The sequence below is a fragment of the Miniopterus natalensis genome, chromosome 14 (genome assembly GCF_054644295.1).
Source record: "Miniopterus natalensis isolate mMinNat1 chromosome 14, mMinNat1.hap1, whole genome shotgun sequence".
Classification (NCBI taxonomy): Eukaryota; Metazoa; Chordata; class Mammalia; order Chiroptera; family Miniopteridae; genus Miniopterus; species Miniopterus natalensis.
The window spans coordinates 55,166,494-55,190,942 of record NC_142094.1 but is presented as its reverse complement, the minus strand read 5'-3'; the positions used below and the strand labels follow the sequence as shown (position 1 = coordinate 55,190,942).

Below are 24,449 nucleotides of genomic sequence, written 5' to 3'. Positions count from 1 at the left end.
AAACGGTAAGGTGATTCCGACGGTGGTGGCTGCGCCCAGGTAGAGGGAAAGCAAGGGAGGAGGTGAGAGGCGTGAGCAGGTCCTACCTGGGGGAGGTCAGAGGGCGGGCACAGTGCACACAGCCACCCTGGGAGGAACCTGACCAGGTGAAGGTCAGCCTGCCCTCTGGAAGGGCTCCTGGGAGGGGCCAGGACATGTGTGTAGACACCAGTTGGGGGCTCTGCAGAAGTCAGAAGCCCCATGGGCAGAGAGCAGACACTGGCCGGGTCATCCACGCCGGGCGCAGGGTGGGGATCCCATCCAGATGCAGGAGGGAGGAGAAGGGGCTCATAGGAGAGACCTGGCAGCCACCCAGGCAGGGTGGTCATGTCCCTCCAGCCATGAGAAAAACAGCCCCTGCCATTAGTGGAGCCTGGACCTCCACCACAGGGACACAGGCTCCCCTGGGCCCCAGCTGCTGACCACAGGTCCTTGATCACTGGCTGGTTTTCACCTACAACTCTCAGGGAGATAAACCTGGGGTGGCATTTGGGGGATACGTGTCTGCAGCCGCCGAGTGACTTTAGAACGGTGGCAGGGTGGTCTAGGACTTTCCGTTAGTCACGTGGGTCTCCGTGCTAGGACAGGAACATGGCTCTCGGTCCGGTAAACTCCAGCATAAACAGGTAAATCTAAGCAGCACCGTCCGCTCTCTCAGAGCTCCCAGCACAGTGCCTGAAAGGACCTGTCACCTGCTGCAGGACCAGGACAGGGCCCCCAGGAGCTCTTCCTTCACCAGATGAGATCAACCAGCAGAGCAGTCATTCAGGCCCGGGGATAGGGGGCTCTGGGGAGATGGGGTCTACCTTACCTAAGCAGGGAGCACTCAGAGACAATCTCTGCTTTTCACAGCCTGTTAACAACATTTATTTCTTCCAAATAACACTGGCCCGTTTGCAAATCTGGTGACTGCATTTGACTATATACCATCGGTAAGATCTAATTTTCAAGTGAAATCGATGTCAAGTCGTATTAATTATTTACAATTGATTTTAAAAGACCAAAACAGACACACACACCCCCATACAAGTTTAAACTGGGGTGGGAGGGAGGAGGCATTTTCTGTGCAGAATGCTCAGGTGACAGGCGTTCGTTTTAAAGCCAGCGGCCCAGGTGCTCCTTGGACACCGGACCAGGTGCTGACATTAATCCAGTGGACCTCAGAGTAAGACACGGTCTAATTTAAGGTATTTACTTATTTACTGCTTCCTAATGGATGTTTTCCCCTAGATTCTAAAAGGAAGGTCTCAGAGAAGACAGGTCTCTCTCCTCCACTCCCGGCCACTCTGCCTGCATGATGAGAAGTGACTGGGGAACCTTCCCCCCCCCCCCCCCCCCCCCCCGTGCTGCTCAGAAAAGCAACACTCTCTCCACACAAACAAGGCCAGTCCGGGCGTCCTCGGGCTGCAGGCAGCTCCTCGTTACAGCCAGGCCCGACCCACGTCCCCGGCTGGAGGGGCTTCGAGCCGCTCTCCGCAGACAAATAAACAGCCAGTACTTACAGGGGACAGCCTTGTAGGGCTGATTCCTTAATCAACAGTTAAAGCAGCAAATTGGATTTGCCCTATCACAAAAAAAAATTAATTCCAGATTGTCGTTTTTGTCTTAAGTACAAGGAGGTTGTCTTAGAGGCTTGGCTGGATAATTTCATTTTAAAAGTATCTCTAAAATTTGACATCCCTGGGGACCTGTGGTTTTCTCCATCATTATATAACTGTAAACTTCTGGATGTTAGAGATTGGATAATTTCTTTCAGCTGGACCTGGCCCCTGGCGCGCCTGGATGCGAAGGATGAGCGCCAGTCACCAGTCCGTCCTGGGGACGAGGCGTGACCCCGGCACGCAGATCTAAAGTTTTAGTGTGCAAGGCTTGCTTACTTTCCTTAACACAGCCTTGTTTCTCTCTGCTGTTCGTTACAAAGATTGTTAGAAATTTTCGACAGGCTGCGTCTAGACCAGTGAGAACAGAACAAACAAGCGTAAGGTCTCCTTTAAGACTTTTGGGTTTGGTCCTATCGAGCAGCCTTGCCCGTGCTGAGCTCTGTGGAACCGTCTGTGCCCGCGACGCCGTGCAGAGGAGCTGGCCGTCAGCACATGACAGTCCCGGGCCAGCGGACCTGCCCCGGCTGTAACACACTCTGAGGCTCCACGGCCGAAATACCTTCCCAGGCTTTCCCGCCCCGGTGAGTGACTCCTGAGTTGATTAACATTTCATCTCCAGTGTTATGTTATTACCGCCTTTTATGTTTTCACCCATTTCTTTTTACACCGTGGGAAGAGAGAAATATCACTATTCTAGTAATCAAGTTATTCCTGTAAAAATCCTAAATAAAATGAGAATTTTATTAAAGATATTTATCTTATACAACAAGAATAAAATCAATCTGCACTGCCGGTCCAGCATGCAGTTACAATAACATTAAAATATATTGTTTATTTGCGGGCGGGGCCATTTCTCTCTCCAGATTGGCCGGCGAGGACAACGCCACGGCGCAGCCTCCGTCCGACTGTCCACCGGCTCCGCGGCTGGACGCCGAGGAGAGCGTTTTTATTGTTAATCAATGCCAATCAATTCTGAGCCTTGATGTTAAATAGGGATCAGTACCACTGGGCTGCAGATGAGATCTGATTTCAATTGGTGAGCAAACCTGCAGAAGTTTTTAATCATAAGGTAAATCAAGACCTGGAACATAAGTCAGATGAATTAATACAGGACCTCTCTTGCCACTGATCCAGCACAAGGAAATTTCTGTCATATTTCATTATCACTCTTAGGCCAGGCTGCAGGCAGCGTTTGGGGAGCGCTTTCTTAGTGGGAGCTGGAGCGCCCCTCGCGTGCGCTGGGGCCAGTCCTCCTGTACCGTGGCCTGCTGGTCCGCCGAGTATAGTTACACGTATGCCCCATGAATCTCATTTTATGCGATTAAGATCCATAAAAATTCAATAGCTTTTCTTCTGCAATTCACATTTTACCTGGTGAAATATCATAAGAATTTCATTATCTCTGCAGCTGTTGCCTAGGATCAAGCAAAGGTTATTATCGTCTTCGAAAACACTATAGAATATGTACGAAAATGTCAGGAGAACTGGGCATTTAAAGCTTGATTTTTTAAAAGAAAAACACTGTGTGAAGTTTAGAATAAACTGTACTTGACATTTATGTACCATGATGCATTTCTTGGTAAACTGATTTTGCAAGGGAATTCTTTGAATTCGACGCTGGGACTGATGGTAAAAGAAAAAGGGAAATGGGAGGGGAGGGGAGGGCAGAGAGGTGGGGGGAGAGGCAAGAAGTGGGGAGGGGCGCAAAGCAACCCCAAAGCAAAGCTCTCCTCCCGTCAGACCGCATAGGATTTCTTAACCTTTCTGATAACCATCCCGGGGAAGATAACTCCAAGGACCCTAACCGACTGCCGCGGCCTAATCCTATGGATCATTCAGGCCCGTTTAGAGCATCTGATGAAAAATGGCCAGTGCAAAGAGAGTGATTGATCAGAAAACTCCGCGAGTCGTGTGGATTCGGCACAGTCCTCCGGCCTCCACTGCTAGGGTTCCATCTATGATGATAAATTAGCATTAGATGGAACCTAATGAGTTTACTAAACATTTGGGATTTGTGCTAATAAACTGGCTGGCTGTGAACTAGCAGAAGCGATGAGCAGTCCCGGGGCTCCCTCTTATCTCTGTACACGACAGTGAAACCACGCTTCCAATCTGCGATCAATTCATCACCCGACACCATTGTACATTCCTCACAAAAAGATAATTACTGCTTCCCCGGATCAGAACACTCATATTTCCTTGGAATTGCAGGTCTTGATAGCAGGCACTGTCACCACTCCCTCCCAGCCCCGCTATACAGCTCTATTTATGATCATTATTTTCGCCTAAACAAGCCTTTTTCCTCAACTTGATAACGAAACCGGCTACGATGAGACTGGAACAGTTAGGGCATTGTTTCCTCTGCGGGCTGCTTTTACGTTTAGCGCAGGCCGCTGACAAATATTTTATTCAGGGCATTAGTAAAAGTTTCCACTCGTTAGAAGATATCGCTTCCATTTCCTTCCCCCAAAAATCCCTTCCAGGCTCTGATTTGTTAAAAAACAGAAAGGGAACGGGAGGGGGGGGGGGGTCGAGCAAGTAACGTAACAGAAAATAAATCCAAACATGATTAAAAAGGCCGGAGCCGGTTTCAAGCCCCACGCCCCCGGCCCCGCCGCCCTCACGTGCGCGGACCCTCCATCCCTCCTCGCGCAGGTCCGCCCCGCCGACCGGTCAACTCTGGGTGACCCCGGCACACGCAATAAATTACCCTAACACAGAACTCTGAAACAATGTAAATTAGTTACTGCTCACAGTCTAATAAATGGGAACAAATGTGTTTGGGGCTGGAATGGGGTTCTGGATGCTATAATTGCTGAGAATAATTATAATGGGGTCTCAGGAAACATCAGCAGCAGTCACTTGTCATGACAAATGCCCCGAGCCCAGCAAATGCGCTTCTGACCGCAACGCTTATAACAGGCAAATCATTTTTTTCTTCAAGTTAAAAGGTATTTCTGTACCTAGCTTTATTCACAATCACGTATGAGAGCCTTTTAAACTATAAAGCATATATCCGGGTGTCATACTCTCCTGAACCAAGGCAAGTTTGTTTTTATTGTGAAGCTTTCTCTTGGGGGGTCGTCGGCACGCTATACTTCGTAACAGCAGCAAGTCTGACCAAAAAGCTTTGGGGACCCAGATAAGTGCGAGAGAATCGGTCACTTGTTGGGGCCGAGGGACAGAGGAGTATCTAGTTTTGAGCTGCCTGGAGGCATCCCTCTGGAGGGGACTCTACCCATTTATTCACCTGCATAACTCATTTGTTTGTTCAAAGTGATGATCTTTGGAGAAAGGGCTGTTATATTTAGAAACTGCTTGTCAAATTTAACAAATGATAGTTATTGCCATTTTTTTCCCCCTGAAAGCACTTTCCCAGATCCTTCCCACCTTTCCCTGGGGCATCCGTCCGCCGGCCGAGGACCGATGGGCAGCCCGTGTCTTGGTAACTGATGGCTGCTGCCCGGTGGCCGGATCAGGGCGCTGACCTCGGGTGGCGGGGATGAGCGTCACGTCTAATCCAATCCCCCACTTACTTCCTGACCCAATCTTCCCGGTGTCAGAGGACGAATCGCTTCATTGAGAAAGTGGAAATGGACAGGGAGCTCCCTTTGGCAGCCTTTCCAATAACCAAATATGAGGAAGGAGAGACACAGAGAGGCTGCCGGGACCACCCCATCCCTGCACACTGATCTGATTTACAAACCCTTCCTAATGTGAAACAAATGCTGCGGGTGTGAATTCATACTTAACCATAAAAACCCGCGCATTACTCTGTCTCGTATTAAATACCACATATAACTCTCAGCAGGTTTTATGTTGTGTTTTACTGTCCGCAATGGCTAAAGCTGGCCTAACATTTTGTTTGGCAATTAGGAAAATTTGTAGTTTAATTTATTAAACCAAAAAAAGCCAACAACTACACTGAACGCCGAATTCATTCTGTTTTTATGCCCCAGCACAGCAGATCAGCCTTCCCAATGACTCAATCGTGCCCCTTTGATGGCCTATGCTACTTAAATATCTTTAAAAAATTATTATTTAGGAAAGAACCCTGGTCATAAGCAAAACTGAGTCCTACCACTTAAATTAATTCTTGGTGGATGGTTTAAATGTTTTCACTTCTTTGCAAAGGAGCTAACTGCCTTAAGGAGAAAAGAAAGGGTGGGGCTTGTCAACTCCCAAAAGTCACGAGAAACCCACAGACAGCACCCAAGTGTGAAAATTCTGTGAGCTATGATAAGCTCAGGACCCTAGGACTTTATTACAAAACACCAAGACATTCAATGAAAGGGGAAATACTGTTCAGAAACCATTAAGAAGTAAAAAACCTGAAATTCAAAAAGTATCATTAGTGGCTACGAAGCCACAGAAACCCATGGAGGAACCTTAAATCCACATTACTAAGTGGAAGAAGCCAATCTGAAAAGGCTACATGCTATGTGATTCCAACTACATGACATTCTGGGAAAGACAAAACTATAGAGACAGTAAAGAGATCGGGGGGGGGGGGGGGCGGGAGCTCCTTTAAATGGGCACAGCACAGAGGATGTTTAGGGCAGGGAAACTATTCCGTGTGATATTAAAGGGTGGGTACATGTCATCATATGTTTGTCAAAACTCATAGGATGTACAACACTCACCGTGCAAACCATAGACTGTAGTTAATCACAATGTACCAATATTGGTTCATCATTTGTAACAATGTATCTCACTAATGCAAGCTGTTACTAAAAGGGAAATGGGGGGGGCAGAGGGGTGATATAGGGACCCTACTTTCTGCTCATGTTTCTGTAAACCTAAAACTGCTCCAAAAATAAAGTGCATTCATTTTTCTAAAAAGCATTATCAGGACACCTTGGAATCTATATCAAACGGAGAGGAACAAGATGCACAGTTGGGGTGGTTTGTCGTTGGTGCCAGGGTGGCTTTAGTGTCCCTGCTCTGTGGCACCAGTTCCCCAGCATCCATTTGTATCTCCCAGGCTCTCCTTCTGATCCTGTCATTCTACAGAGCTGAACATGTGGTTCTGACCATGACAACTTGGGAAGGACATCTGCATGAACCTCTCAGAACACCATTTAGGTGCCTGTTGACCACACCCCCTGACCTAAAGGTTTGAGAAAACTTAGGGGACCCTCAGGGAGGAACCCCTTCCCAACAGAACTGGACAGCAGCAGCCCTGACACTCCTCAATGCCAAGCTGGCTTTGCTGGATGTCATTTAAAATAAAAGGGGCATTCCCCCCCCCCCATCCCTTCTATCAGGCCCTGTCCCCTGCCCGGGGTTGGAGTGACCTGGCCGCCCCACCCCCACGAGCAGAACTCAGGAAGGCTCACTGCCCGCCGTGGCCATAATCGAATCCCACGCTTGTGCTGCACATGTCACCCTCAGATGGCCCCAGACCAGGCGCAGACTCCAGACCCGTTTCTCAGTGACTCCTTCACATCTTACCGGCCATGCGGGGAAAGCTTTCCCTTTCCACGAAGACTTGCAGCGGGGGGGGGGGGTGCAGTTTTGTATGGAACCCTTGTCGAAGCCTTTACCTGGATGGGGGGCCCTGTGGTCAAGGCCGGTCTTTCCCCCTTTGGAAATTTGTCATCACAAGGGCACACGTTTTTTTTAGGGCCTTAAACACTGCCCAAGTTCTGCCTGGTTGTTGTGACATGGCACCCTGCCTCCAACTGCTCTCTGCTGAGAGAAGGGGAAGGGGGGCAGGAATAGGCACGGGGAGGAGGGGCGGGGGCGGGGCGGGAGCCTCCTCCCCAGATGTGCGCCCTGCACACCCAGCAGAGACACGCTGGAGCCGACTCCTTCCGCTGCGGGGCCTGGGCTCTGCGTCCCCCAGCAGCGCAGGCTGGAGCCCCTGCTTTCCGCACATGTTAAACTCATTTCCTCACGAACGACTGGGAAGGCGCGGCCCCCTCCTCTGCTGTTTTCAGATGCTGCTGGCACCGGCGGCGGGCGGGCGGGCGTGGGGGCGTTTTCTAGCTGAGCGACTCCCGGGGCAGGAATTGCAGGGGGATAGCCCTCATTTGTTCTCTTTGTAAAGGGAAGGGGAACCGAGAGATTCGAAAAATCCGAAATGAGAGCTTCCCTATTCCCCCGCCTCCACTGCGCTCTTGGTCGAATCGCTTGCCAATTTATATAGCATTTATTATGTTGACAGATGTGCCTGACTGTTTTCTGAATAAATACTTCTGAAAACAGTTTTCTCCACAATTTAACGAACGCTAGTTACCCCAAAGTCTAAGAAGCTTATAAAATTCCACCAAAACACCCCTGACACACAAAAATCCCTCCGCTTATTTTTCTAAATGATGGCCATATTTCTATTTTAAAGCATTAATAATGCCAGCATAATGTCTCATTATATGGAGTTTTGACCACAAACATTTTGGGGAGATTTGCTGGGAAGATAAACAAACAGAGGCGCTTGTGTTCTGGCGAGCTGACGGGCTGAGGGGAGTGAATGGTTTTCGTTTTCAGCCAGTGTAAGTTCGGGGAGCTTTGCCAAGCACAGGTTAAGCTCCGCGGGTTTTCACTTCCCGTACCCCTACTTGTCAATCACTTCCTGTCTGCCACGACAATTTCCATCATTAGAGCCTGGAATTTTTATCTCCTCCAACGTGCCTCCTGTTGCCACTGTTAGTTCGAATTCTGATAAATTATTCACCGTCTTTGAAAAGTAACCAAAAATTACAGCATCGGGGCGAGCCACCGGCAAGGCCCGCCGTCCTCGGGTTCTGTGTCCTGTGCGAACGCTCTGCCCGGCCAGCTTCTCCCCTTCCAGGGAGGCAGAGGAGGCCCGGCCAGCCCCAATTATCTCCTGGTGCACACAGAGTAATTATTCGCTTCCTGTAAGCATGCGTACCAGAACCCCGAGTTTGGACGGCTTTCCATAAGGTAATCCAATTCATCCCAGCCATCCTAACACAATTACAGGCACTGGCAATATCTTTGCTTTTCACCTGATAAGGCCGCCGCAGAGGCGCGGGATGGCTTGCGTCAACATCCCTCCTGGACTATAGCTTCTGACAGCCGGGCTCCCAGCCCTCCCCCGCCCCTGCGCGCCGTGCCCAGGGAGGGCTGCTGGGGCTCCGTGCAGGGCGGCTCGGAGGAGGCGGCCCCCTAGCACCAGCGGGCAGGAGGCGGAGTGCTGCTGAGTGTGGCGGAAGTCATTACGGGTGTGTGGCTGGTTTTAAAACCCAGCTTTGCACTGGCCTGGCCCCAGAGTCCTTCCCCAGGCCCGGCGACCATAAATCTCTGCAGGCCTCCTCGGCCTAGAGCAGAGATGCAGGCGCTGGGCCCGGCGGTGGCCGTGGCAGCCACCCGACCCCTGGCCCCGAACCGCCGTGGCCGTGGCCTCACTCGCTGTGGCACACGGGGGCGGTCAGCATGCAGGCTCAGCGTGCATGACAGAGGCTCCATCCTCAGCGGTGCCAGGAGAGGAAAACCTACAAGGTGGGCACCGTTTCTGGCGTCCCCCTATTTAAATGAAAGCCTGGCGTTGTGACTCAATAATGCAGCTCTTCCTTTTCTATTTATTTTCCGAAGTTTATGAAAAAAAAATTGTTAGAGGATGAATGAGCGCGGTGAACTTTTTGCCTCTCCCCGCTGGCGTGCCAGGGAATAAAACTGCCATTCACACCTGAGCGCGGCGCCAGCGGGGCCGGTGCCAGGCAAAATCAGATCCTTTGTAGCCACATCCATTCATCCGAAGTGTGCTTTCAGATTGCCAGATCCCCAGCCAACAGTTTCCCTGCACTGAAGTCCCGATGCATTAAAACAGACCCTGAACCAGCGAGCGTCTCAGGCACACGGCCGGAGGAGGTCTCCGGGATGCCTCGGCCTACTGGCTGATAATTGTATTCACATCTTTAAGGAAACCGAGGAGGAAAAATTAACACCAAACTATACTGTTTTCATTGCACCATGCGGGTGAGATGACAAGCTGTCGTTTAAGAAGTTAATAAACAGTCTCCGTTTTGCAGGTTCTCCAAACGCTGCTGAATAGAAAACCTTGGGTCCCTAAATGGTGTGTAATTAAAATTATTTTTAAAATCCTCCTTGACAGGCCGGGGCTTAGCCAAAATGTAAATGACATTAAAGAAGACAATGAATTTAATTTTATTTAATGTCCCTTTTTGCAGATCCTCATTTACATAGCATTTTTAACAAAAGCGTTGACCTTATAAACGCTGGCATTTGTACAGCTCCCTCGCAGTTGGATTTAATCACGCCCGTGCAAAGCCATGAGGGAGGCGGCCGTGGGTTCTGTGCGTGGAGGTGCAGAGCAATGAAAACATTGGGGCTGGTCAAATGCTTATCCACCCCGCTTCTGAAAACAACCTGACAAGAAGATGTAAGGGGCTAGGGAATAAGCCGGTGCTGTTTGTAAGGCTTGGTAATAATCATACATAATCGTTTGGAAATATAGCTAATAAAAAATATAATGAGTGTTCAGCAAAATCGGCATTAGGCCCAAATTACATGATATTAATACTTGAACAGGTGCAGAAAGGCGCTTTAAATGAGGTAAATGAATAAAATGTCCCAGAGCACAACTGTGTGTGCTGACAAAAAGTCAATGCCATGAATAATTCAGCGGGAGGACTGCCAGCAAAGGTCGCTCTCTTTGACCTTTGTGACAGGAAGTGAAAGGAAACACTGTTGACTAAAAAAAAAAAAAAAAGGGAAAGAAAGAAAGAAAATCTCCGCTCGGTCCTCGGCTACCGTTCTGCGATCACTTTAAAGGTGTAAACTTCAAACTCGTAAAGGAATCAGAGCGGCTTCTGGGGGGGGCGGTGCGCCGAGTTAAAACGGTTGGGGTTTGGGCATGTGACGAAGGACAACGCGAAATCGCAGACAATGGAAGGTTAAGTAAATAATATTTTTCTGCAACCCTGTGTCAGTTATGTATAAAAATCTGAGGTCAGCTGAAAAGTATTTTCAGAGCCCATGGAGTTGAAATTTTGTAACAGCTGTTAAATATGACAAAACTTTGCTCCCCACCCCCCCCCCAACCAGAGCTATTCCAAACTCTGTATGAAAGAAAATGGAATAAACAGATGTCTGGCTTCCAGACAGGAAAGTAGGACAGACTTGGAATGATAAGTCTCCGAACTCCATAGACCAATGCCAGGTTTGCTGGGGAGGGGGCCCTGCTGCCACAGAGATGCCAGCGCGTGGGACGCCTGAGACCGTGCCATCTGGAACAGCCCCACCGAGCACGCTCCCTCCGGGCGCTGCGCGGGCCCCCGGGTGCGACCCGGCCCGTTCGGATGCCCCAGAACCCAGCCCCTGCCGCCCCACAGTCTGCCTGCCCAGTCGCAACAGTTGGACCCGGAGCTCCGGTCCACTTGGCCGGGCAGGGACGGAGGTAAGAGCACACGCCTCCCCGGGCACGTCCACAGGGCCTCGGGCGGGCGACACCCCAGGATGGGATGGCACGGGAGGACGACAGCCAAAGTGTGGTTTTGGTTTAGCAGCTACACCGCCATCCTGTAATCATTCACAGCCCTTGGAATGTACGGGTGAGACAGGAGAGATTCATCTGTTCGGAGTTGGGCTGTGTGGACAATGGGTGTTCCTAATGAAGACCATCTGCTTTTGTGTTTTCCCAGAAAACATTATTCCACGAGGAAAATGATACCCCGTCCTTTTCAGCAACACCATAAAACATTACGTGTGTGCGCACACACATATACACACGCATGCATGTATGTGGGGACGTGAGCATGGTGTGTGCGCGCACACACACGCACACGCACACGGGCCCCCCTGCTTCTGGCTCTGCAGGTCACGACAGTCCCCATCCATGCTTCTACCGTTGCAGCTCTTTACTGATCATGCTTTTACTTTACAATGTTGCGTTTCTCCTTTACCCCATAAGTTGTTACATTCTTTTAAATACACTGCAGTATAATTATATTTGTGGAGCTATAAAAGATGGTTTCTCCAGCATTGTTTTTACGAGGAAGAAAACAGTTAAGGCAAGTGAAACCTTCACAATAAAAGGGTTTCACAATTCGAAATATCCTCACTTTTCCCCTCTTTTAAATGCTAAGGGTCTTCCATGCTGCTCATGAGTATTTAATGCTTCTGAAAGATAACTGAGCTAAATTGTGTAATTAATTGATTTAAGGCGTCAGAGTCTATAGAATGTGATTTGCCTGCCAGAGCGGGGAGCTGACTTCTCTGTTCTCATAACACAGACAAGCAGGCTCGGCCTGCCGGAAGAGCCTCGGTGCGGGTTAGAGCAAATGTGGGCCCATTGATCTCAATTCAGGTCGGAATTATTGGTTTATATCCTCGGGACAAATATGCCTTATCTGGTCAGAAACTGTTAAACGTATCCAAAGGCCACAAGGAGCCGGCGAAGCACGTTGTATATAATTCTTTTTTAAGCCAACTAACCAAGTAATGACAGTGCTGATGGGGACCTGTGGACTGACTCACCAGTCCGGTGGGGTATTTTATTCTGCAGCGCTCAAGAGGAAACAGGGGCTAGAAGCTCAACATACGCAACTAGTTTGGGGAGGCAGCACCCCCCCCCCACACACACACAGAAATGATTATCATTATGAAACCGAAACGCATCTCCGTTGCAAAAGGCTGAATCACACGAAAGACAGTCCCCTCCCACCGACGTCTTTCTTTCTCTGATTAACACAACTTGCCTTGGTGAACACGAAATTCTTCATCTCCCCCCTAGAACTACACCTTAAATTGAAGATTGTGCCAGTGCTATAACCGTCGCACAAAGATTGACATCAAGCAACAAAATATGAACAGTATTTTGTCATTGTAAGTGACAGCTCTCTTCAGAACGGTGAAAACGCACACCCTATTTGTCATTACATAAAACCACCCTTACCTTAACATCCCTAATGTGGAAGGTGATTAAAATTCCTATAAAATTGTCATATCTTTGAATTTAGAAGCGGAGCAGATTTTCATCAATAATTAAGACCTCCAAAGCGTGTGTGCCAGGCGTAAATGGAGCCACAATCCTCCTTATTCAAATAAACTTGGTAAACCCATTAACCAAATGTTTTTAGGTTTTCCCCTCCTCTTGCGCTTCTAGAATATCAAATGATCACACACTTCTCCAGATTAGAGAGGTATCAGCAATCTTAGCACATATTTTAATTAACCAGAGATAAGAGAGCATTCACTCAGACAAGAATTAACAAGTATATTTCTGCACACGCAGGAAAGATATTTCCCATCGTGTGATAAAGCTCAGTACTAAAGGTTACTCAGTATCAATAGTCAATACGTGATTGACTGTTGCACAAACCCAAAGTGATTTTGAAGGGGAAACAGCCTCCAAAATGTTGGTGGAATCCACACCGCTACTTGATTCCTGTGCGGTGCTGAAAACCCTCACGATCTGAAAACAAGCCAGCTTTTCAAATGTACAAATATCACAAATTGAAGACAACTCAGAAGATGAAACACTTCACGACGCCGTAGTCGGAGCAAACACACGCTGTCTTTTCAAGCATCTTGCAGTCAGACAAGATTCCAAGAGCTGCTCAAACACCTCCAGCCAATCACGGGAACAAAATAAATTCAGGTACGAGACAGCAACCCGAGGCTGGAAGATTTCCATAACCGCCACACTAAAGACAAATATAATGCTATTGATTTCTGTAGCTGGAGTTCTATAAAGTGTTGGACTTGTTCTCACCGCCTGAGTGACGGCCACAACTGGTCAACCCTATTTGATTACTAATAAGAGAGCCGTCCCTTCTGTCAGATACCGAGCATTCCCCACTAAGCAAACAGCTATTCCAGCTAGTTCAACATTAGCATTGCTCTCCACTGGTGGCGCAGATTTCTTTGGGCTTAACTCATGGAGTTTTCCGGGTTTAATTTTTCAGACACTGGACAGCCAAAGTTCACGATCAAAAAGATAACTTTGTCGTGAAAGCCGCTGAAATCCAACCCCTCTATAAAACAGTCTCAACCTCCGCTGCACAAAACTGGTGTCATGTGTACACGTCTAACATTTATTCGATTTGGGTACCAACTGCAAAATGTGCAGTCCATCACACCCTGGGCCTTGTGCTGTTGTTACCCATTGTTGGGAAGAAAGAAATCCTCCCTCCCCCAGGTCACAGAAACCCAGCGATGAGGGGGAGTGTTCCAGAGGAGGGTGCTGGTGTTTTTGTTGTTTCAACTAAAGCAACACCAAACGTACATTAACACGATTAGGGCCGATGATTAGTAGCTTTGAAGGACGCAATGTGGCCCAAGGAACATGATAAATAACAAGCTGAAGGGCAGCAAATGTAAAGAATGCATACAGCTCATCTAGTTATGGAAATTAATGTTGGAAAATGTACCCAGCATGTGTAATTAGTTTCAATTATAACAACTTTGGTTTGTTAGTTACATATTTGCTACTTGACATAAAACGACAGCCACAATTGGAAAAAAATTAGGAGACATTTTGCAACTAATTGAGAGCAGATTAAATTCATTCTAACACTGGGCAACAATTACAACAGGAACACCACCCAAGTCTCAACTTCGGCTATCATCCGAGATAAAAAATAATGCAAAAATGAACTACTTGTTAACAAATTAGCAAAAAGCATTTTATGACATATCTCTGGGTTGAAAGCCAGAAACTCTCTAGGCATAAAGTGCTCCTCACAGTGAGAGCGGTGGCAGATGAAACTGCTTCCCTTGACAACTCGAAAGCAATTACCGAATCCCCACAGAGCGAGCCTCCAGGTTTCCAAGTCAACCCACCTGTGCGCGATAACGCAGGCGGACAACAAATGCTGCAACGCGCAGGAGCCCAGCCCCAGCCTGAGACAGGCAGCCACTGGAAACCCAGCAAGGCAAAGGCTTTGGCTGGTGCTGCGGTTTTGCATTAAAAAAATAAAGAAGTCCTCCTTACCTGTCAATGATTACAGGGTCTGAGGGTGTCTCGTTTCTATTGCCACAACTTTTCTTGTCACAGCACCGGCTGTGGAGTAATTGTAAACAGTGGTTTTAATATGCAGTTCATCTTTCTGTGCCGGACTTGTAATTTTTTTTTTTTTTTTTTAAGTCTGACAGTAAAGCAGCTGGAGTCAACAAAATAAGTTATCCTACCAAGGCAGTTTGGCAAATTTAAACCCAGTGAGTTCACGTGCTCTGCGGCTAAACTTAGGGTGTAACTTTCTGCCGGAAGGAGCAGGGTTGAACGTATCTGTTCCTAGGAGGAGGGTAGCAGAGCTACCATCTAAACTGTGATGCCAGAATATGGAAAACATGTTGTCGGTGTTTGTCTTTGCAGTGAACTGAGGAGAAGGGGAGGCAGGAGGCCTGGGAATAACTTTTCACAGCTTCAGCTTTTGTTTACCTCTAATTGTCAAGCTGTTATTTCTGGAAAAGATGCAAGATGCCACCTTCAACCAATATTTCTTTTGGGCATTTATTAATTATAAGCACAAAAGCACGCATCAATCTATCAGAAACTTCTATTGTTCCTTCTTTAAGCCCACCTTAACTCTGTTATTGAAACTTTAATTAAAGCAGAAATGAAACAAAAATGTTATGCTTCTTGCATTTTAAAAAAGCATACTTGTATAATGGTTACATGTCTAAATTAGCTAAATTAACACCATATGGTAGGCAAAGTATATAAAGCCTTTTAAAGCTGACAGCTAAAGTGATTAAAGAAAGTCTACAGTCTTCCACTTAGAGCTTAAATCACATCTGTGCGCTTTCTATGTTAATTGCAGTACATGCAGAAGTGGATAATAAAGAAATTCCACTTTATTGGTTGTAATTTATATTTATTACCTGATATGAGAAAAAGTCAGCTTTTGTATATTAGAGCTGTAACAATATGTCTGCTCAGAAATGGCATTTAGGCAGCCGGCGTCGTAGCCAGGCAGAGCCTGCCCCGCAGAGTCAGCCGCCCGCCACTGTCGCCTGCAAAGCAGGTCCTCCTAACTCCTCGCCGCGATATTTCACATGCCGCACATGCAAAGTCAATGATGCATTTTTATTTGCCATGTAGGGGTGAAACTCTTGTGGTCGTTAGAAAAAAAAACAGGTGGGAAATTGCTCTTCTGACAGAGAGCTCAAGGAAAGCGCGCACTCTCTAACAACCGTAGGAAGGATGCCTGGCTGCTCGGGAAGAGGTTAACTGACAGACTCGCAGTCCAATTCTCACACCCTCAGCTCCGTAATCGGTGCAGAAGAGTTTCCTTTTATCAGTAACAGCCGCTCTACAGCTCAGGGTGCCAGAGCTGCAGAAGGAAGTAGTCGAGTGGCGGGGGGTGATCCCTGAATCCTCGGTACCCGGACCGAGGACACAGGCATCATCCAGGGCCCGTTTTCATTTTTGACACGGCAGCCACACGGCAAACATATTAATCGGCTCTGCTGAGCAGCTGGCTGCGGGACCGTCCTCATGGGGGGAGTGAGCCCGGCGCCCGGGCTGTGGCTCGCGGGAGGCCGATTCCATTGGGATCGCACCCCACCGCGAACCCCAGCCTTTGTGGCCGCAGCTGGCGCCGAGGCCGCCCGCCTGCCCGCCCGCCCGCCGGCCACCCGCCTGCCCGCCGCTCACCTGCACATGATCTCGTGGGTCAGCAGCACGCGGCACATCTCCGGGTTCTTGTCCTGGCCCTCATAGACGATGGCCTGCACGGGGACATGCAGAAGCAGGGTTACTGGGCGCCCCTGCTTGGGCGCCCCCTCGCCCCTGGCCTCCAGGCCGGGTGGGCGGCAGGTGCACAGCGGGCAGGGGAGGCAGCGTGGCCCACCCAGGCCACCCTCCTGGCGGGTCACCCGGAGTGAGGCTAGGCCAAGGCGGCCTCCTCTGCCGGGAGCCCTCCGGGCCTGCACGGGCCTTTGACTGGAGAGGACGCCGGTCGCTTGGGCCGGGGCAAGGCCAGGGTGCAGGGAGCCAGGGCAGGTTGGCATCGACCCAGGCACACCGGGTTCCCAGCGCCTGGGCTCCCGGCACCGCCACGGGGCTGCCTCCTCGGGCCATTGTCTACACAGAGTTCAAATCTGCGAGTTCCAAGAGGCCGCTGAGGACACGCTGTGACTGAAGACGGGGGCAAGAGCTGGGCTGGCACAGTAGTTTCCCGGAGCCCAGGGCCCAGCTCTCCCTGTGCGCTCCCCGGGCTCGGGCAAGGAGGGAGCCCGGCCGCTCCCGGAGTTCAAGCCCAGCTGCCAGGGGTGGGCCACCAGCCGGCCGGTCGCCCTGCCAGCCGGTCCGCCGGGCTCCGCTCGCGGGGCGCCCTGGGGCCGGGAGGCAGCGACTTGGCGCGGCCGCGCGGGGCCCGGGCCTGGCGGGCGCGCGGCGGGAGCGCTCCTCCGGCCCCGGGCGCCCGGCCCCGCGCGGCCACGTGCTCCTCGCTGGATATTTGGAAAGAAAGTGCTAATGGCCAATCTGGTGTTTATTTTGAAACTGCTAACAATGATTTTTCTCGGGTAAAAAGGCAGTGTCTGCGCACACGCTCGGGTAGGTTTTGAGCAGAGGCTCAGCCAGATGGTGCGCAGCCCTAGGTGCGCTCGCCACGGCGCCCTCGCCACGGCGCCCACCCGCTCCGCCCGCCGGGAACCCGAGCCGGGCCGCCCGCGCCAGCCGCGCAAAGAAAAAAAAAAAAAAGAAAAAAAAAGGGGGGGAGAAAAGAGGGGGGTAAAAGGCCACCGGAGGAGGGGCAGGGGGCGGGGGCCAGAAGCCGCAAGTTCCCGGCAGAAAATTCCACGGAAGGGGGAGGGGAGTCCCCTCTCCAGTTCCCGCCACCCCCACCCCCCCCCCCAATTATCTGGAAATTACTTCCCACCTCCTCGGGCACTTCTGACACCCCCCTCCACTTCCAGGCGGACAAAGCCCCTTCCCGAGGAAACCCGGGCTTCCCCGTGGGAACAGGGCAGGGCCCCCGGGCGCCCGGCCGCCCAGCCTTCCCGACCCGCTCCGGACCGCGGCGTCCCTGCAGCGCGCGCCGGGCGCGGCCCTTCGGAGCGCGCGGCTGGTCCTCCGATGGAGCCCGTATTTAGATATGATTTATTTTTTATTTTGTAGCACAAACAGAAATCCATAAACTGTCGGTTCAGCGCCATTGACTCTTTGATCAGTTACTGGGCTATTTCTTTCCTTTCTTCCCCCCCCCCCCATCCCCGTCAGTGAGAGGAGATTAAATGCCTTTATTTTTCAGCCCTGTTTATACGGCAAAGGTCCGCGGCTAAATGAACAATCAAGTGTACTTGAAAGGAGCCCTCCTCTCCTCTGTGCAACAACAGGGCTGAGGCGCGCCTGCATCCACCGCTTCATTAGACCGCAGTGTTTTCCCAAAACATCAGCCCTTAACATACAAAGAAATAAAAGCGCCCTGTCAACGAGCAACCTGATTTCCAGGGGCTTCTCTGAATCCGAGGGAAATAATTACCGAAGGGCACACCGCCTGTCTTTGTCAGAGGGAAGCGCAGTTTACCTGTCAGATCTGTTTTACTCGGAGAGACAACCGCGCTGTTTTAACCGCTGCCGTTAAAAATCTAACACGCTGGCTGTCTGGGTAAGGACAAACTTTCTAAGGGGGAGGCAAAATCAGAAAAGTAATTGCCGTGCAGAGTGCGAGGCGGGCGGGCCGGGCCGCAGCAGGCGCCGGGAAGGAGCTGGAGGAAGGAGCTCTCCCTCGCTGGCTCGCACTCAAAGTTCGCACCAGAAACGAACACTCCACTTTCCACTCTCTTTTAAATCGATCTGTGCCAAGTGGATTTAATTTACACATTGGACCTGCCCCTCCCCCAGCCCTCAATTTTTAAGAAAATGGGATGGGGGGGAGGCATCTTTAAAACAACTGGACAACCTACCACCCAGCACAAAACCCCTGCACAATGTCAGAGAGCAAGGAAGCTCTTTTCTGCGCTCAACGGCATCACTGAGAGCCAACAGTTATCCTCGGAAAAGTTGACCGGGACAGGTTAAATAATTTAATAAAGGAACTGCTTGTAATTATGTTATTTACAAGGTATGACAGAGGGTGGGAGAGGGAGCCAGAGCTGCTCTCAGAGCAATGGGCGGGTTTGGGTGACCCCTGGAGCTCGCAGTTTGAATTATGGAGATGGGGGGCCCAGAGGTGAAGATGGACTAGAGGAGAACACGGTGACTTTTCACCCCAACACATTTAACTTTTAAATCCAAATAAACGTCTCCTGTTACTAGACCGTCATACTGGAAAGGAGGGAAAAAAATGAACCAATCACGTCCCACTCCCTGGGGTTTGGAAAAGAGTTAGTTGCCATTGTTATGGGGGGGGCGGGAATCGATGAAATGATTCCAAGGAGAGAGAGAAAAACACGCACAAAACGTTCAAAAATACACGGAAGGGAGCATCTTGAAATTTTTCTGTCAAATATTAATTACCATAATTAATTAAGAGAGAATTTGAATCCACTCACAAGCCATTTAATACAGCATATCTGTCCTGTTCTAATGACAACATAAACTATTTTACCAATTGCTTCATTTATTCCGATAAGTATGGGATTCTCATTAGCATGTCAAGGAAAACCGAGGGAAAAACAGAACCGCGAGATCCATTCCTCAGTCCCTCTAGTCCCCCAACCCCAGGGCAGCCCCAACTGAGCAGTGCAAACTCGTGCAGAAGCTGAAACTTCTCACCTGTTTGGTCATCGAATCTATGAGGCGAACGTACAGATCCTGCTCTGTCCTGACGCCTGAAACAAAACAAAACAAAACCAGGGACACGTTCTCATCGGGACTTGAGCAAGGGCACCCGGCACAGGAAGCCCGGGGCTCGGGGACTGCAGCCGTGATGCAGCAAAACTTAGGCTCGGCCTTTCTAACACCAGAAAGGAAACACCCCGGCCGCTCCTCGCTATTTTTCTTTTTCTCTCCTTAATTAAGAACCTTGGGACTCCCGGGGTTGGCCTGCAAAGATGCGAGAAATGTGCTGGGCCGAGAGCAGGCCTGGCTGCCATACCTACCGGTGGGTCCATGGGGTCATTTATTTTTAGAAAACAGAAAGCAAGGGGTGGAAACAGAGTCTGAACTCTTTCTAATGTCTCTCGAGGATTTTTTTAAGAATCTCGAGCCCAGGAAGGAAGTTATGCCCGGTTAGTGGAGCTGCCCCCCCTCCCACCCACACCCCGTCTCAATCATTAACATTAATTTGCAAAATTGCAAAGAGTCCCTTAGAAGGGATGTTCGGCTGGAGCGCCTATCGATCTGCTTTTTACTTTCTACTTCGGGCCCCGCCGGTTAATCATGTGAAGTGCCATCGACTTATTGACCGTTTATGTTTTGTTTCCCTTCTATGCCATGAGAAGATTTCGTGTTTACATCCATGTCATGTTAATCTCAAGATCTTTATGTCCTTTAAGCGTCTCGGGGGCGAGGGGAGCGAGCTGGGCAGGGGCCACTTACCATTGCTGTACAACAGCTGGAGTTTATAGTGAATGCCGTTGTTGGTTTTCTCGTTGTTGGGCTCCTGAAAGGAACGATAAATAATTGCATTTAGCGGGGTCGGCGTCGGGCGCGGCCGCCGCGCGCGGTCCCCCTGCGCGGCCGAGGCCCGGCGCCCTGGCGCAGGGCAGGGTTCCCAGCTCGGAGCGGCGCGGTGATGTCACTGTCCTGCTGGCAGCCCGGCGCCCTCCTGGCCCCGCAGGGTCCGGGGGCGCAGAGGAGTCGCCCAGCCCTCGGCGGTCCGCGCGCGCACGTGGCGGCGGGGGCGCCCGGCCGAGGGGGGCTCCCCGGGCCACCGGGTTCGGGGCACCGCCTGCCTCCCACTCCTAGGAAGATGGAGGGTGTGATCGTGTGCTCGCACTTACTTTCTCTTTCTCCACAAAGTCCACAAAAGCGGTCCTTTCGATCTCCACCGGCTGCCCCTGCCTGTCGTAGAGCGCCAGCACGAAGTGGAAGAAATTGGATTTCCGGAGGTTGGAGGGCGGCTGCTTCTCGAAGTGCGCCCGCGCCAGCCCCACGCCGCTGCGGGAGGAAAGAGACAGCGGCCCGGTGAGCGGCGCGGCGCCGGCCGGCGGCGGGGACCCGGCGGGGCCGGGGCGCGCGGGCCGGGGCGCGCGGGGCCGGCCGGTACGTACCTCTGGGCAGCCGTGTTGGCGTCCACCACCCCCGCCGTGTGCATCCACGAGCGCACCGGGTTCATGCCGCTGCCCAGCGGCTCCTCCTTCATGGTCGTCCCCCCGCGCGGAATATTCTCCTGAATCCCAAACATGAAAACTGCTGGCGGCGGCCGCGGCTCCCGGCCGAAAGCGCTTCCGCGAGCAGCGGCGCTCGGGGCTCGGCGGCAGGCGGCTGCCCTGGCCGCGCTCGCCCTGCTCGGCGCCTGCGGTCCGGCCCGCCGCCGGCTTCAGCCCGTCCCGGGCAGGCACGACATACACCGGCGGCCGGGCGCTCCGGACGGCCGGGGGGCGCGGGGGCGGCTGCAGCGGCGGCGACACGGGCGGCGGCGCGGCGCTCCGGAGAAGCGGGAGAAGCGGGGCGCGCGGCTGCGGCGCGGGCTGTTGTTGTTGTTGTTTGCAGGCGCGCTCAACGTGGTGTCATCCTAGCCGGGCGGCGTCCGCGGCTGCAGGACACTGCGGGATCGTCCGCTTCTGGCGCGGCCCGCCTGCTCCAAAGACAAATAAACGGGGCAGTGAGTGCCGCGGCGCAGTCCCGGGCGCAGGCGGGGCGCGGCGGGGCCTGGAGCGGCGCGCGCAGCGGACGGAGGCGCACAAAACTCAGCCCTCTCTCCCCGAGGAATGGACCCTTTCCCGGGAGCCAAAACTCGAAGCCCCCGGGAGCGGCGCTGTCAGAGGGTGACGTCGGGGGGCGGCGCCTGCGCCATATATGGGAGCGGCCGCCCCTCGCCGCGCCCCTCGCCGCCGCCGCGCTCGCCGACTGACTGCCTGACGGCGCCGCGAGCCGGCCCGAGCCCCGCGAGCCCCGCGAGCCCCGCCGCAGCCGCGCGCCACCGAGCGCCACCAAGCGCCGCCGCCGCCCCCAGCCACGAGCCGCGGCTCCTCGCGCCCACCCGCCGCCAAGGAAGTTACCACTCGCCCAGATAAATCTTGAAATGAAACAACCAGTGCACGCTGGCCGCTTGGCCCCCCAATACCTCCTCCCCCAAAATCAGAGAGACAGTCAAAACACGGTGGAAAGGAAGGGGTAACCTGCCGAGGCGCCCCGAGTTGCCCAAATGCATGCAATAAATGCAAGGGGCCACAGCTCTCTCGGGGCGGCCCAAAGAGAAAAGTGAAAAGAGGCCAGCAGGCCGCAGGGAGGGAGCTGGAGGGGCAAGCCACGGGCCGGGGGCTGCAGCGAGGGGGGCGGCGGGGAGCGGGGCTCCCTCGCCTAGGCGGGGCGCGCAGCTCAGCCTGGTTTCCAAGCAGACCTCAGGCTGCTGCCGGGGGGCCGGTCTGCCCACGTCTGGGCCTCCCCGGACGCCAGTGTTTGCTGCCTCGGCGGAGACGGCCGAATGCAGGGCTGGGGCCCACGTCGGAGGCAGGCTCTGCCAGATGCTCCCTCCTTCCCGGTGGCCGCGGGAGACCCCTTCCCCCGGCCAGTCCTTAGCCGCGGCGAGTAACAAAGAAGGCTCCGGGCTCTCCGGGCGGACAGGAAGCGCGCCCGGCCTCTCTGGCGACCTGGAGCCCGGTGTCCGGCTGCGCGCCCTGTGCAGTGCCCAGACCTGCCCGGCGCCAACCGCTCTAAAAGCCAGGAGCGGACCCGCGGGCGCCCCGGTCCTGCCCTTGGGGCCGCGGGGCCGGTAAGCGCGCGGCGCGCGTCTCCCCGACCTGGTTTCGAGGAATCGGGAGGGCAGCGGGGCGCGCGGGCAGCTCGCGGGCCGGCGGCCGGGCTCCCGCGGCAGGGACTCGAGCCCAAGCGCAGCGCCCGCCCAAAGGAGGTCTGCGCGACACAGATTGGAGACCCAGGGGACCACCGAGAGCTGTCCTGTCACTTCCCTGCCAGGAGAAATCAGGCCCTTTTGATTAAAACAAACAAAACCAAAACAGGTTACAGGGTGCGAGTGTGTAGCGGGGCAGCTTCTTCCCCCGGGTGTGGGGCAGCGCTGCCTTTTTTATGAATTGGCAGTGTGTGTACGTTAATATTTTAATTAATCGGGAAAATCGAAGTCCGATTTACATTATCTGGGGACCCCCACGCCTCTTGGAAGGGGTGAGGGAAAAAGATGTGCTGAAAGCAATCTATTTTGCTGGTGTTGGGGGTTAATGACTATTGCCAAAGATAAGTGAATTATCAAAGCTGTTGCTCGGGTCCCATCTCAAAATCCATTACGGTGCTGGCCGTCTAATTAAATACGTAAGTATAATAAAATCATATTTTATGACTATTTGAGGGTAATGAGATTAGTCTTTAGAAGCGATCGCCACATATTAAAGATGCCACTGTCTATAGAATGTTAATAACCTTAAATCAAAGTGTATGGAAACTATTCACGATAAATTAAAAGAAAATTTCTGTATTCCTAATCAGCCCGGAGCTTTCCTCCCACACAGCAGGCTGAGCATAGGAGGCAACACTTTCTTCCTGGAGAGACCACGCAAAATAAAGTTGGCCGCGGGTGGAGGGTGGGGCTGGGAAGTCGCTTTGTCTCTGGGCGCTTAGCTGCTCGGGGGCTCCCGCCAGGCGCGAGGCGAGCGGCCAGGCCGGCGTTATTGTCAGAATATGCAAAATGCCTTTTGGGGGGAAAGATGAAGTTAGAAATAGAAATACAATGCTTTCTTTGTGGCACACTTCCTAAAAACGCCCAGCCCGCGCTGGACGTGCCCCCTTCCTTGCGCTCACCAACAGTATCGTGCTTAAAATCATTTACAGTATCTTTAATTCAGATTACACGCGCCAGGGCGATTTAAATCTGATTACCAAATTAGAAGGTTTAGAAACAAATCCTTCTAAATCTGATACTGTTGACTAAAGAGGGAGAAAAAGTTGTATAAGCCCATCACATAAGGTAACGATCCTGCCCCAGAAAGAAAAGGGGTTTTAAACCTTTTTGACAACAAATGCAGCTGCCCCACTGTTTTGGACGATATTAAGCAAAAATGAATGCAAATCTGTGTTCAGCAGCCATCTGGCCCGAAATGGGGGAATCAGCTGCTCTCACAACAGGCTCAGAGGCTGAATCCATTTCAGCTCATTTTCTAGATCATCTGGTCCCGCACCCAAAGCGTGGAAAATACGGTCTTTATCATTCACCAACTTTATCTTTTTTGTCACTCCGCTGCTGGCTCCGAGCTGGGAGCACAAGGACTGGCCGCCCGGGCTGCGTGTCCACGCGGGCCTGCGGCCGGAGGCCTGGGAGCGCAGCCTCCTCGGCCCCCACCTGACCCTACCCCAGATTTTCGCTCTGATGGGGCGGGAGCAGCAGCGAAGAGGTGCGAGGGAGCCGAGCACCCAGGCCGCACAGCAGGGGGAGGGGCTGCGGGGCAATTCCTGGAAGTGCGGTGGGAGGCTGGGAGCGCCCCCCGCGCCCCGCCACCTCCCGCGGGAGCCCTTCCCCCACCCCTTTCCCTTTTTAGGGAACCCGGGGCTCCAAGGACCCAGGTAGGGGAGGCGGAGGGGAGGGCAGGCTGACACTTTGTAAGTTGCGCGGGGCCTCCGGGACTGCGCGTCCGGCCCCCGCTCGCAGGGCTCCCCCAGGGGCCCGGCCGGGCCGGGGGGGCCTGACCTTCGCCGGGAGCCTCGCGGGCCGAGACCGGCGGCTACCGCTCCAGGCCCGGGCTCAACGCGATTTGCACTGGTGGCCCGGGCGCCGCCGCCGCCTCCTCCTCGGAGGGTGGGAAGTATTCCTTTTGTGCGGA

General features: G+C 52.5%; 1 protein-coding gene across 16 annotated transcripts in view; it reads right to left on the bottom strand.

Annotated features, from left to right (window-relative positions):
- The window catches only part of EBF3 (EBF transcription factor 3), a 107,653-nt gene extending 86,775 nt beyond the window's left edge, over window positions 1–20,878 (bottom strand). For all 16 annotated transcript variants that reach the window (XM_087824007.1, XM_087824010.1, XM_087824008.1 and 13 more), the window contains exons 1-6: window positions 20,730–20,878; window positions 20,460–20,616; window positions 20,056–20,119; window positions 19,291–19,346; window positions 16,225–16,298; window positions 14,560–14,628 (exon numbers count right to left, since the gene is read on the bottom strand). In XM_087824007.1, coding sequence (XP_087680133.1) covers window positions 14,560–14,628; window positions 16,225–16,298; window positions 19,291–19,346; window positions 20,056–20,119; window positions 20,460–20,616; window positions 20,730–20,863 — 554 coding nt within the window. In that variant the 5' untranslated portion in view covers window positions 20,864–20,878. The remainder of the gene's footprint in view (window positions 1–14,559; window positions 14,629–16,224; window positions 16,299–19,290; window positions 19,347–20,055; window positions 20,120–20,459; window positions 20,617–20,729) is intronic.
- Window positions 20,879–24,449: the final 3,571 nt, after the last annotated feature.